Source organism: Macrosteles quadrilineatus, unplaced genomic scaffold (genome assembly GCF_028750875.1).
Source record: "Macrosteles quadrilineatus isolate MER2022 unplaced genomic scaffold, UCM_ALF_1.0 Scaffold_2__2_contigs__length_208266976, whole genome shotgun sequence".
Classification (NCBI taxonomy): domain Eukaryota; kingdom Metazoa; phylum Arthropoda; class Insecta; order Hemiptera; family Cicadellidae; genus Macrosteles; species Macrosteles quadrilineatus.
The window spans coordinates 177,040,900-177,054,621 of record NW_026542595.1 but is presented as its reverse complement, the minus strand read 5'-3'; the positions used below and the strand labels follow the sequence as shown (position 1 = coordinate 177,054,621).

The 13,722-nt window shown below is 37.4% G+C and overlaps 1 protein-coding gene across 1 annotated transcript in view; it reads right to left on the bottom strand.

Moving 5' to 3' along the window:
- Nucleotides 1-6,867: 6,867 nt before the first annotated feature.
- Nucleotides 6,868-13,722, bottom strand: part of LOC128987036 (symplekin-like) — a 48,556-nt gene continuing 41,701 nt past the window's right edge. The window contains exons 17-23 of the mRNA XM_054407699.1: nucleotides 12,953-13,131; nucleotides 11,926-12,086; nucleotides 11,358-11,478; nucleotides 10,809-10,996; nucleotides 10,221-10,397; nucleotides 7,714-7,800; nucleotides 6,868-6,995 (exon numbers count right to left, since the gene is read on the bottom strand). Coding sequence (XP_054263674.1) covers nucleotides 6,915-6,995; nucleotides 7,714-7,800; nucleotides 10,221-10,397; nucleotides 10,809-10,996; nucleotides 11,358-11,478; nucleotides 11,926-12,086; nucleotides 12,953-13,131 — 994 coding nt within the window. The 3' untranslated portion in view covers nucleotides 6,868-6,914. The remainder of the gene's footprint in view (nucleotides 6,996-7,713; nucleotides 7,801-10,220; nucleotides 10,398-10,808; nucleotides 10,997-11,357; nucleotides 11,479-11,925; nucleotides 12,087-12,952; nucleotides 13,132-13,722) is intronic.

Sequence of the window (13,722 nt, the reverse complement as noted above, 5' to 3'; positions counted from 1 at the left end):
TTCAGGTTTGGCAAAAAACTACATAAATAACCGCTGATGATAACCTATTACGAGCAATAATCGATGTTTTTGGGTAAAAACATCGATGCTCGATATATATCGTACTGCAAAAAACTACATAAATAACCGCTGATAACCTATTAAGAGCAATAATCGATGTTTTTGGGTAAAAGATCGATGTTCGATATATATCGTACTGCAAAAATCGATGTTAAAACATCGATGTTCCGAAAACATTGATCAAAATAAAACAATCCTCACCATATCACCCAAACGAGAACCGCACTCTAGTTTTTGCAAAACATTTAGTATTATATTTAAAGATTTGTGGTTATTATATTTATTTTAATACATTCTCCTTATTTTTACTAGGATCACAGAAAATAGTAAATAGAACGATTTTTTATGTCAAAAATATGTCACCTCTATAATAGACTAAAAAATTGTGTTAAAACAAATCTTAAACTCTTAAAATTGAAATTGGCTAGTTTAGAGATGCATCAATACTTTACTGCGGTATTCTATTAAAGCATTGACTATATAGTCAATGATTAAAGGGAGTTAAAACTTGTTTGAAAACCATTTTTAAAATTGGCCTACTTGTAATTACACTGTTTTAAACTTGGATTACAAAACTTTTATTTAATATCAAAGCTGGTTTCAAGTTAATTTTAATTCAACTTTCAACTAGGCTTCCGGACATCGAACGCGGCTGAAGGGAGCCTCTCGGGATGAAGATGATGACGTCATTGTTTCTCGCGACTGGCGTAATCAAATTCGTCTGCTTCTTTCTTCGCTGGCTGGTAATGATCAGCTACTAGTCCAGGAGCTGAGGGGGTTTGAGCATGCATGAAAGTAGTACAGTACGCAATGTTATTGCTGATTATTGTAATATGGACTGTGGTGATCAAAATTACGTATGTCGCCTATTTCAAAAGTGGTCGATAAGGTGGGGGGGAGGGGGCAAACATGGCGGTTTGCGCTATGCGTTAAAACGCTGATAGTTCGAAAACGGTAAAAGATAGAACATCGGTTAAAACGTCGTTGGAATTCTAAAAATGTGGACAACAATAATGGTTTTGGGTCCGAGGTCGTATCTCTATAAATAAACAAGTTATTGTATAAAATTTGTAAAAATGGACTTAAGTGTCGCAAAGAAGTAATATCAAATATCTTTGCTGATAGTTGTAATATGGACTGTGGTGATAAAAAATACGCATGTCGCCTACTTTTCAGGTGGTCGAGAACTTGGGGGGAGGGGGGCAAAGATGGCGGAACGCGCTATGCATCGAGACGACTGTAGCTCGAGAACGGTACAAGATAGGACATCGGTTAAAACGTCGTTTTAATAAAAAAAAATATACCAATAGAAAAGGTCTTTGGGTAAAAAGTTGTATCTTAACTAATAAAGTTATAACAATAATAAGTTTAACAAAATCTACATCGTACAGCTATTTTTTTCGAAAATCGTATGGATTGTTGATAAATAATAGTGTAATTCCTTAATTACTCGGCTATATATTAACTAGATGCATTTTCTTATAAGAAAAAAATATATTATTACGAATACATTTGGTTTAAAATGTAAAACACGGCCTCCAAACGCCAACAGGTTCGTCCGATAGGTTGCGTCATAATTGCTGCGCAGTGCTGCTGATATCGGCACAACTGTTAATAAGAACTGAATAACTTTCAAAACTGAATAAGAATCTGTTACATAATCATATTATAATAACCTACAATTTTATAATAATTAAAATTGGATTTGTAGTGGTAGTCTGTATTATGCATTTGATTGCGGCGAAACCCCAAGTATTATATGTAGTTTGGAGGCCGTGTTTTACATTTTAAACCAAATGTATTCGTAATAATATATTTTTTTCTTATAAGAAAATGCATCTAGTTAATATATAGCCGAGTAATTAAGGAATCACCCTACTATTTATCAACAATATCAACAATACTATTATCAACACAGACATGCGTATTTTTTATTACCACAGTCCATATTACAACTATCAGCAAAGATATTTGATATTACTTCTTTGCGACACTCACAAATTAATTCTACTTTCGGTTAAAAAACTACACGAAAAGTCCATTTTTACAAATTTTATACAATAACTTGTTTATTTATAGAGATACGACCTCGGACCCAAAACCATTATTGTTGTCCACATTTTTAGAATTCCAACGACGTTTTAACCGATGTTCTATCTTTTACCGTTTTCGAACTATCAGCGTTTTAACGCATAGCGCAAACCGCCATGTTTGCCCCCTCCCCCACACCTTATCGACCACTTTTGAAATAGGCGACATACGTAATTTTGATCACCACAGTCCATATTACAATAATCAGCAATAACATTGCGTACTGTACTACTTTCATGCATGCTCAAACCCCCTCAGCTCCTGGACTATACCGGTGTTTGTGTTTCGTGTTTGTGGATAGAGTTCTCGGCTGAAGTGCAAGAGGTATCAGCAAGAGGTATTACAGATCAAATCCCATCGGAGACACAAGACTTTTTGTCAAAGATTTTGCTTAGAATGTCATTTTTTCTTGACTGTATAGTTTCAGTGTGCTAAAGTCTTCATCAGTGGTAGCCATATTGGATTTTAGTCCCATAAGAGCAATGTTAAATTTGTCAGAACATACAATCATTTTTTTAACTCCTCTCTCTCTAGCCACTGATAGTACTGATACTCGCAGAAAGTTATAATAGCTTGTACATTGACTACCTCTCTTGGCCTATCACGACTGAAAATCCACAGGAAATATATGTAGAAAAACTATTTGAAAAGCCCATGTAACTTTTACCTAAGTAAGTGTGTGATTTTTTAGTTTCAAGATGAGTGTTTTACCGTATACTTTCTTATTTATGATCTGTCTAGAGGTCGTCCAGTGATAAAAACTCGATGAAATATTTTGTGTGATGTACATACTTCTTTTCTATTTCGCCCCAAACTGTAAATAAGACACGTGATTGGGATTTCTTCCCATTTGTTTTTATTTTCTGTTTACATTTTGCTGTTATTTTTTTACCAGCATGGCAACTCATAAGGCCCATGTTAATTGGTTTAAATTTAAAATTCATTTTTGTGCTTATTTTTGAGCCTATTTTAATTTATAAAGGGATTCTGCACATATCCAGGAAAATCTCTTTCCAACAGTATGTATCTAGATTTTCCCTGCGATGCACACGAGCTAAGAAAAAAGGTTTTATAGAAACGTGCTTGCCTATAGATTTAGCTATGTCGTAATAACTTTTTCACCACACTATGATGTTTTTAGCTGTTTTACATACGTTAATTGGTGGCTGAAGCTGAAAGTTACGTTTTGCTGGCCATGCCAGCTGTCATTATCGATGTATAATAACTCCCTATGTATAATAATGTATATGTAGAGTATTATATATCGATGGCTGTCATCATCATTTGGGGACCGAGCAGGTTTTTACATCCCTAGGGCCACAAAATCAATTGTCCGCTTACTTTCATAAAACATGAATGCATATTAAATACACAGTCAATATCACCGTTGCCTAGCAACTATTTATTATTATTTTTGCTGATTCCTCAAATTATTTCTTCACATAGTTGTGTTGACTGTTAGGGTACATTCTATTTGTGGTGAATAGTGGTATTAGGGTGTAATAGTGTGGTGAAAAATAGCGTTCGTACCACGGACCAAAATGGTTTTGGATCTCTCTATCGTTTTAAGTTCTCGACTTCGTCTCGGGCTTAAAAACTATCTCGAGCCGGCAAAACCTATTTTCGGCCCTAATTTTTAAGTTTGTGAACCACACCCAACAAAATATGACGACAATTTTGTTGGACAGAAGTGGTAATGCAATATGACTGTATTCCTAAAACTTAATCTAGGGGAAAGAGCCAACAAAACGTCTTCATGACTCAAGTCCTAAAACCCTCCCTCCCTTTATCAATTGGGGTGAGATTGGTCAATCTATCATGCTCTTCAACATCTTGATATGTCAAACAATGTCATGGTAATCTATAACATGAGTACACTATTTGTACCTAAAAGAACTTTATGAAGAACTTGTGTTTCTTAAAAATAAAATCTATCTTAATGACACAAACATTCTGTGTATATATATATAAAAAAATTGCTATTACATACACAACTACAAATTTAGTTTATTAGATTTAAATATTGATTTTTGGAGATTTTCTTAGTTCAATTGTATCTCATGGGTAGCTCACTCATTCTGTATCACTGAAGGAGGCGCTTTACATTGAGTGTTTGGTATTTTGCAAGCATCGTAAAACTCAACTTTATCTTCAGGCTCACATTTGAAATCAGCTGTTCTTGTGTCTGCATGTCGTAGGATGTCAGAATAGTTTGGTTTTTTTATCGCTTTAGTCTCAGCGTCTTCCACCCCTTCACAAGACTGTTCAATTACAGGTTTTTCAGGGATCCTAAAAGATTCGAGTGTTTCTGCTTTCCTCCGTAGCACTCCGTCTAGCAGCAGAGGAGGATTCATCATTTCTCTACTGGGTTTGAACTCTGTGTGAAAGAGGGGATCTTTAGGGGTCCAAATTTTGGGGCAGCTGCAAGGAGTTAAGTAGGCAATTATTTAAAATTTACAATTCTCTTTGACAAGGGAAACTATTGCTAGTATTATAACATTTTACTGTTACAATGGTAAACCCTGGGTTGGTAAGGTAAACTAAATTTCATCATGACAATAATTGTCGAGATTTGATAAATATTGAAAATGATATAAGCAGCTACTTAAGGAAATTGCTTATTATTATATATTATTTTATGTTCTCTTATTAAGGGTAGATTATACACTTTCTGATGCACTATTTTTTGTTATGTAAAAAGTACAAGTAATTTAAGTAGTACATTCCAATACTATCTTCTTAAAAATAAACTGTTAGAAAACCAACAACTGAGAATTATTTTTGGTTGATAAATAATGATAATAGAAAGAGTATTATTGCAGAATTAGAAGGCTTTTCTGTTCAACTTAAATTAACATTTCTTACGTTTAAATTTTCATCCTGCCACTCATGGATCAGTAAACATATAAACAAACACATCCAGAATTCCTGTCACAGTACTGGTCAGCCCTAGATGATATGAAATAGCTACAAAATAATTTCTACGTGTCACGGTAGATGTCAAACTAAATTGGCAACAGTCTTGAGGAACTTAGTTTTGAGTAAGCTAATAGTTTCTTAAAATTAACATTTTTTATTCATAACACAGCTTCAAGAATAGTTTTTTCCTACAGTTACCTAACAATGTACATGTTCTCTCACTGATTTGAGAAAGCAAAGTGGCCAATTCGCTCATCAGTGAGACAATGTTAACATTGTCTCACTCTAATTACTTTGTCTCACTCCAGATTTGCAACGTGAAGGCACGAAATAGTGAGCGCGTAACATGCAGGCAACGTCGTCTGCGTGCGAAATACGTTGGCAGCACAGGCTGTAAATCAGCTGGTCAGCTGTTGTACTGTTGTATTTGTCACTTGTCACTTCACATTAAATGTTATATTAAAAGTTCACTTCTGTGTAAAAATAGGTTATGTTTCTTCACAAATTTATTTGTTTTATGGTAACTGTAGGAAAAGTATAATGTGCAACTCGAGTTCAAAGTACAATTGCCTCACTCGAGAAACCATTCCTCACTCACCTACGGTTCGTGAGTAAGGATTTCTCTCGAGTGAGTCAATTGCTCACTTTTCTCACTAGTTGCACAAATAACTATTATCCACTTTCCAATGCCAACTGATTGACTTTAACATACTTAGCTGTCTTGGATAAGTCTTCAACTGGTCTTTTAGGTGTTTCATTCCTGTATATTTCACCAGGCAGGTATCGTTCTGGTCTTTCAATTTCCATTTCCTCCAGCAACGTCTTTTCAGACAATGGTTGAGAGAGAGTTCCAAACCTATAGTCATCTGGGTCCCCTACTGGATAGCCAAACAGGGGACTGTGAGGGTCCCCTGAGAACCAAAAGGGGGGCTGTGGATTCCAATTGACTGCTGGGACTGAACTATAGAGACATAAGACGTTTATAAGCTTTGAGACTTATTTAGTTTTATGACACAGTAAGGATAAAGAAGAAATGGACAAAAAAGTTCACAGCATTTAACTTTATATTCAATTTCGTTTTTTAATTGCCATTTTTCTTCTGAAGAAGCCCCCTGGAGGATCAAAATATTGTGTATCTATTCATGTTTCCTAATATCTAGATATCTCCACAGTATCTTATCAGATAATGTGGCACAGATAGTAGAACCTGTTGTTTTTTCTCTCCTTGGGATAAATATGCTGTCTATGTGTCTCAAAAGTCCCATCCCCCACCCTTTTTGGTAAATGTAAATTTGTCCCCCAAAGGGGTAGTTTGGGGTAAGTCAAAATTTTCAAATGTGAACTCCTATCAAGTTATACATAGTTGTAAAGGTCATACATAATAAAAAAAGATGATAAGAATAGTCAATGGTAAAATTAAGGTATTCATAAAACATTGAAGAAAACACTTACAAAAAAGGGTTGGGATATGGAGTCTCAGTAGGCCTACATATTCCTTGATAAAATGGAGACTTTGGAGGAGGTCCAAAGAAATTTGATTCCATCCTTTAAATAATGATAGCCACACAAATATTTGGAATAATTTACAATCAGAGGGTAATGAATAAAGAAATAAATTTTGAACTTTCAGCAAGTAACTATGGTTTTATAAAGTTGGCATTACTGAAATAATTCTTGCTATCAAAAACTTCTTAAATCCAATACGCTTTAAGAAAACTGTAAATTTATCCTTATCCTGTTAGGAAATATACTATTCATTTTTTCTATTAATGTCTACAACAAAAATATACAAACATTTTGTATAAAATATTTATTTTCTCAAACAACATTGATCTATCTTGACTCTAGTCCATCCCAGGAGGTGCTGGTTCGACCTCTTCTGGAGGTTCTTCTTTAATATCTATGGTCAAGTCCGGGGGAGAGCTCTGAAATGAAACAATTCATGATAAATAAACGTTAAATTTCATTTATTGAGTGACAGTGACTTTCTAAAAGTTTAGAATTGAAATATTTAATTTAATTCATTATGAATTTAGCAATTTCAGTTTCACAAGTATGTAAAACTTCTTTCTCAAAATAAAGCTTCTTCTCTTCAAATTCCTATGCAATCCCTTGCATAATAAGAAGTCCCTCGATAACAAGAGTAATTTTCCAATACCATTGATTTCAAACCCTTAATTACATGTTATTGCAAACCTTGATAAGAAGTCAATCTTGATAAAAATCTTATTTGATCATCCCAATGAATTCATATATATCTGATTTTTCCGTTACAGCATTCAGCATAAAATAATCATTGATCAACCTTGCTTTGCATTCTAATTTTACACTACACGGCACAGTTTATTTTACACTAATAAACTGTTTGAACATTGTGGTAGGAGTTCAATAACAAATTTGTACCTCTATTTTTATTTTTACTTGACAGAAGTAATGTCCAATCAGTGACAATTCTGTTGACTGTTTGACTAGTATACTATAAACATTATAGTGAATTTGCTGAGCTACAAACTTAAAAGCAGTCACCAAATGTCATCAAAACCTTGAAATAGGCCTACTCAATACGTTCTACTGTCATAACACGACAGGAACGGGCTAAACTTAAAAAATCATACTGTTGTAAAAAATCTGAACAAAACTCACAGGCTCTTGCTTGATGTTGAACTGCTCAAACTGAGCTGGCATCCCTCCCATCAGAATGTCCATCACTGGTTGAGGGATGTAGGCTCTCTGGAACATTATACACTTCAGGTCAATCACAGAGTAGAATTACAAGTCACCAACAGTTACATGAGTGTAGGTGTATCTGACCCTTGGCGATCAGAAAGACTATTTACTTCCAAGCGTTTGAGTGTGTCGACACAAGGCAATGACCACAAATCTCAGGTTTAAACACAGAATGTTTGTTATGATGATTGCTAAATGCCGATATTTACAACCAAAATAATTCTCAGATGATCTGGTGGGAATAAACTGCATGGTTGGCTATAGGAGTGGCCAGTGGTACTAGCTTTGTGAGTGGTTTTGCATGTATGATTGGCAAATTGGACGAAAACTCTTTTGGTTTTTCTTAGGACTCCTCTTATAGAACGAGAAATACCCAAGAAATCTTGAATGAATTGGGAAATTTATCCAGGGTGTCTAGTTTATTTCCATTATAAAATTCAAGACTAATTCCAGACTTTTCAAGACTAATTCCAGATTTTTCAAGACTAGTTTTTTCAACAATTAGTGTGTGTTGATACCAAAATGTATCGATTCTCGATTCTTGATACTGATACCAATTTTTATAGCTTAACCAAATTTTCTGAATAATACTACACCAACCCCTGTCTTTGTCATAAAGTAGTATTATGATAATGTGGTGTTTTCAAGTAAAGAAATAATGCAGCAATAAAAAATTCTAACTAGCAAATTTGTTTTTTTTTCATGAAATCTTCCATGTACCGTACGTTTAGACATTATCATTGACTGCAGCGGTTACAGCAACGTGATCGTCGTCGTCCGCGATCACGGCAAAATCATGAACATTTCCCGCGGCCTTGTAGACATCAATGACATCATCGTCGTCTCCCGCTGTCTCAGAAACGTCATCGTCATCGTCCGCGATCGCGGAAAAATCATGAACATTTCCCGCGGCCGTGTAGACATCATCGTCGTCTCCCGCGGTCACGGAAACGTCATCGTCATCTCCCGCGGTCACGGAAACGTCATCGTCATCTCCCGCGGTCACGGAAACGTCATCGTCGTCGTCCGCGATCGCGACAAACTCATGAACGTTTCCCGCGGCCGAGCAGATATCATCGTCGTCTCCCGCGGTCACGGAAACATCATCGTCATCTCCCGCGGTCACGGAAACGTCATCGTCGTCGTCCACGATCGCGGCAAAATCATGAACATTTCCCGCGGCCGTGTAGACATCATCGTCGTCTCCCGCGGTCACGGAAACGTCATCGTTATCTCCCGCGGTCACGGAAACGTCATCGTCGTCGTCCGCGATCGTGACAAAATCATGAACATTTCCCGCGGCTGTTTAGACATCACCGTCATCTCCAGCGGTCACGGAAATGTTATCGTCATCGTCCGCGATCACGGCAAAATCATGAACATTTCCCGCGGCCGAGCAGATATCATCGTCGTCTCCCGCGGTCACGGAAACGTCATCGTCGTCGTCCACGATCGCGGCAAAATCATGAACATTTCCCGCGGCCGTGTAGACATCATCGTCGTCTCCCGCGGTCACGGAAACGTCATCGTTATCTCCCGCGGTCACGGAAACGTCATCGTCGTCGTCCGCGATCGTGACAAAATCATGAACATTTCCCGCGGCTGTTTAGACATCACCGTCATCTCCAGCGGTCACGGAAATGATATCGTCATCGTCCGCGATCACGGCAAAATCATGAACATTTCCTGCGGCCGAGCAGATATCATCGTCGTCTCCCGCGGTCACGGAAACGTCATCGTTGTCGTCCGCGATCGCGGCAAAATCATGAACATTTCCCGCGGCCGTGTAGACATGATCGTCGTCTCCCGCGGTCACGGAAATGTCATCGTCGTCGTCCGCGATCGTGACAAAATCATGAACATTTCCCGCGGCCGAGCAGAAATCATCGTCGTCTCCAGCGGTCACGGAAACGTCATCGTCGTCTCCCGCGGTCACGGAAACGTCATCGTCGTCTCCCGCGGTCACGGAAACGTCATCGTCATCTCCCGCGGTCACGGAAACGTCATAGTCATCTCCCGCGGTCACGGAAACGTCATCGTCGTCGTCAACTATTGCGTCAAAATCGTGAACATTTCCCGAGGCCTTGTAGACATCATCATTGGCTTTTGCAGTCACTTAAACGCAAGACGACGATCGCGGCAAAATCACGAAAATTCCCGACTTTGAAATCAAATTTAAGACTAAATCCCGACTTTCAAGACCATTTTGAAATTCAAGACTAATTCCCGACTTTCCCGATTTTCCCGACTACTAGACACCCTGTTTATCCTCTTGTAAAAGCTTAGTCCGTAACAAAGCTACACAGATCACCTCACCACATTCTACACTTATCCTGTATTCACTTACATACGTACACAAAGTACATCACCGTCTTAGTTAAATGATTATTTTAGTAAGTTGTACAATGTTGTGTAATACACACCTGAGTGTCCGTGAAGCTCAACACATGTTCCCGCAGCGGCTGGCGCAAGTCAGGTGAAGACTCCAGCACGTCTGCCAACTGCGCCGGTGGCAACTGAAGCAGCACCTGGAAACTCTGTGGCTTTGTGCGTTGGCAACACTTGATGAATCCTTCCCATACCTTCCTCTGTTTCCATACCTGTTGGCCAACAGTAATGTTACATATGCGTTTGCAAATATCTTGTATATTCAAAATAGCAGTTTACGCAATGATTGCATAAAGATAGTGTTAACGACAGTGCCTTAAAAACTACTAGACGAGTGTCGTTAACACTATGCGAGTTGCGTACACTACTTTACCTACAACAGTGTTTTAAATTACTAAAAATCACTACTCATAACTTCTATGAGAGGTTATGTTTTCGTTTATAACCTCTCATTGCCACTGACAATGATGCAACGAAACATTGTACCAAACATTGTACCAAACATTAATTGCACCACTCAACAATTAAATTGGCCTGAACAGCTGATTGGTTGAAGTTTGAATCATTACAATTTTACTATATATAATAAACTATATTACAACAACGTACACCATGAGACTGACCTGTTTAAGTATCAGTCTCTGAAGGACATTCATGACGAAGCCGATGAGTCTCGGATAGAGAGACAAGGCCTGTATGACCGTCCTCATCAACAGTGTGGGCAACGGAGTGATCTCCATCAGCTGTTGTATGACAATGGCCAGGATCTCCTGAGTGTACGCCTGCTTCTCAGCAAAACACAGTGATGTAGCTGCGCAACAAACACATAAAACTCACACAATCAGTACCTGACAACCGGCAGTTCGGATTTCTTGGTAAAACAATAAATGAATGTTTCAAGTTGTACCGGACCATACAGTAGGTATTATTAAAACCCTGCGAGCAACCAATTTAAGGAACTAAAACATTCAGCTTCAATAGTTACAATTTGAATTTATGTATTAAAATTATATGGTAATGTAAATTATGCATATTTAAGAATAATGAACTATATCACACCTTAGATTGGATTTTTACCCTTTTTCCAATAACCAAGAATTTTTCAAACCCAGCACCCTTTCGATCTTAATCTTAGTGTTTGCAACACTTAGGCTATAAAACACCTGACTGACCTTTGATGACAGTCTTGAGTTCACACTTGATCGGGTCAATGACATGCAGTGCCACCAGTAAGTCTGTAGGGCTGATGGGAGACGAATGTTCAGAATGAGATCCAACAAGTCTGTTAAACACCTAGAAAAACAGTAATGTTAGCATGAGCAGCCTTTTATAGTGAAAAATAAACTTTTGTTAATGTTTTAAAAATAACATTCTTTGACATATTCTTATGACAACAGACAATAGACAAATTCTTTATTCCTTTAACAATATACACATATTCTAACAGACATCGTCAAACTTAACTAGCAATAACAAATAACAAGGCAACAAATTATTGATTATCTTAAAATGTTTGGATGTTATAACCAGGCATCATTAAGGAAAAAATGTATTTTGATTGGTCTAGGTTAGGTTGGCCTGAATTAAGGTGATATTACAATCACAAAAACCTCTGAGAACCCAAAAAACTAGAGAAATGTAGGAAGGACTCAATATTCTCCAGGATTACACAAGTCTTGACTACAGACAATAAAAATACTGAGAATGTCAAAGTTATTTTCAAGGACAAGTTTTACTTACTTCTTTGACCACAATGGGATTCAGTTTGATCAACTTTGGAAGAGCTGCGATGATCTCTTGTTTCGGAAGTCCGTTCAACACCGGGATGAGGAACCTCACGTCTGAGACTCTGGACTGATACAACTCCCTCACTCGAGCCACCAACTCTACACTGGGGGGACCTGCAAACCAAACATTAATCACACTGGAATATGCTTAGTTTGAACTTCATTGAACACTTCTTTAAATTCAAATTATTCCTTCGGTCCACCAAACGACTATATAATCAGTGTTGGAATGATGTGGGTGTCAAAAATAATTTTTGAATATTCTAATTTTTTAAATATTTATGTACAGCAATAGAACAAGAGTTTAATAGATCATTAGTGTAAACATATGGGAAATTGGATAAAACTGGTATTGGAACACTGAAAAAGGATTAATATTGCACCCCACGTAACTCTGTCAAGGTAATTGCCTTCTCTTCCCCTACTCACTCACCACCCTACTCACATTGCCAACACTGTTTCACCATTGGCCAGTTGCCACTGGTTGCCTTTCAACCCGCTTTCCACCAGTCAACATTAGTTTTGTACTGATCTATCTACAAGTTGGTTATTAACAGTGAACCTCACATATCATATGATCACTGCTACCATCTTTCAGTTTTGAATTTTGTTGTAAGTTTTGACACTGTTTACTTTGTAAAATCAACAGAGCCAAAAACTTTTTTTAAATATATATTTGCCCCATGGACCCCTGACCCTATCATAACAAACTTGCGGCTGTGGGTTGTTATCGCCACCACTGATTCATAACTTTAAGTCAATTTGTTCTACTGGTCTCTTGGTGTTTGAAGATCCAAATTTTTCTGGGTTACCTTTTCTCCCAACATGACTACAAGGAAAACATATTTTCCTTACAATGTTCCAGTAACAGTTTACATCAAACAATAAACAACACTAACACGTTAATCTATCTCAATACAAACAAATCAAAATCACAAGATCATATAATATAATAGTTGAGTGCATTAGGCCTAGCTTACTTTTGTCAGTGAGGATGTGTATTATCCGGGTGACCAGAGTCTCGGAGCCCTTGGGACATTCCTCCACCAGCTTGAGCAGCTGAGGGGAGTGCATCCCCATCTGTCTCACAGGCTGTTCTACCAGACGCAGGATAGTCCGCTTCACATCAGCACCCGTCTGTACATAGGTGGCTGCCAACCTGCACACATCAGTCACAAGGGTCTGTTCTTGGGTCTACCTGACTTGGTCAGTTGTTTGTCAAGAAATCTCTAAATGCCAAAATTTCTAGAACTATTTAAATATTTTGAGTAGAGAGCTACAAGCCGGTACTGACTCATCTATTCTCCAATTTCAATGCTTTCAATTTCAAGACCATTGTTTGTAACAAATCTTTCAAAGTAAAAACATGCCGATTTAGAATTTCCTACCCCACTTTATCCTGATGGTTATGGCGTGATGGGATAGTGTTAGGGTCTGGATATAGCAGAATATGAATGGATGTGTTATTATGTTTTATTAAAATAATTTATAATACATTCAGTCGTTTTAGGAGCTTGATTGTAAGAAAAACCCCTAATAATGTCCAAAAATATTTAAGTTTGTAGTTTTTAATGAAAATAAAAAATCTGATTGCAAAGGTTTCCTCAAATATCCTTTCATATTCATCACTTTTAAGGCTCCAGATCACAGTCTAAGTGATCATTCTGTAATTTGAATTGGTAACAAACAAAAACTACCACAAAAATTGTAATTTAATTTAAACGAGGCCGACACCAAGTGTGTGTGTGTT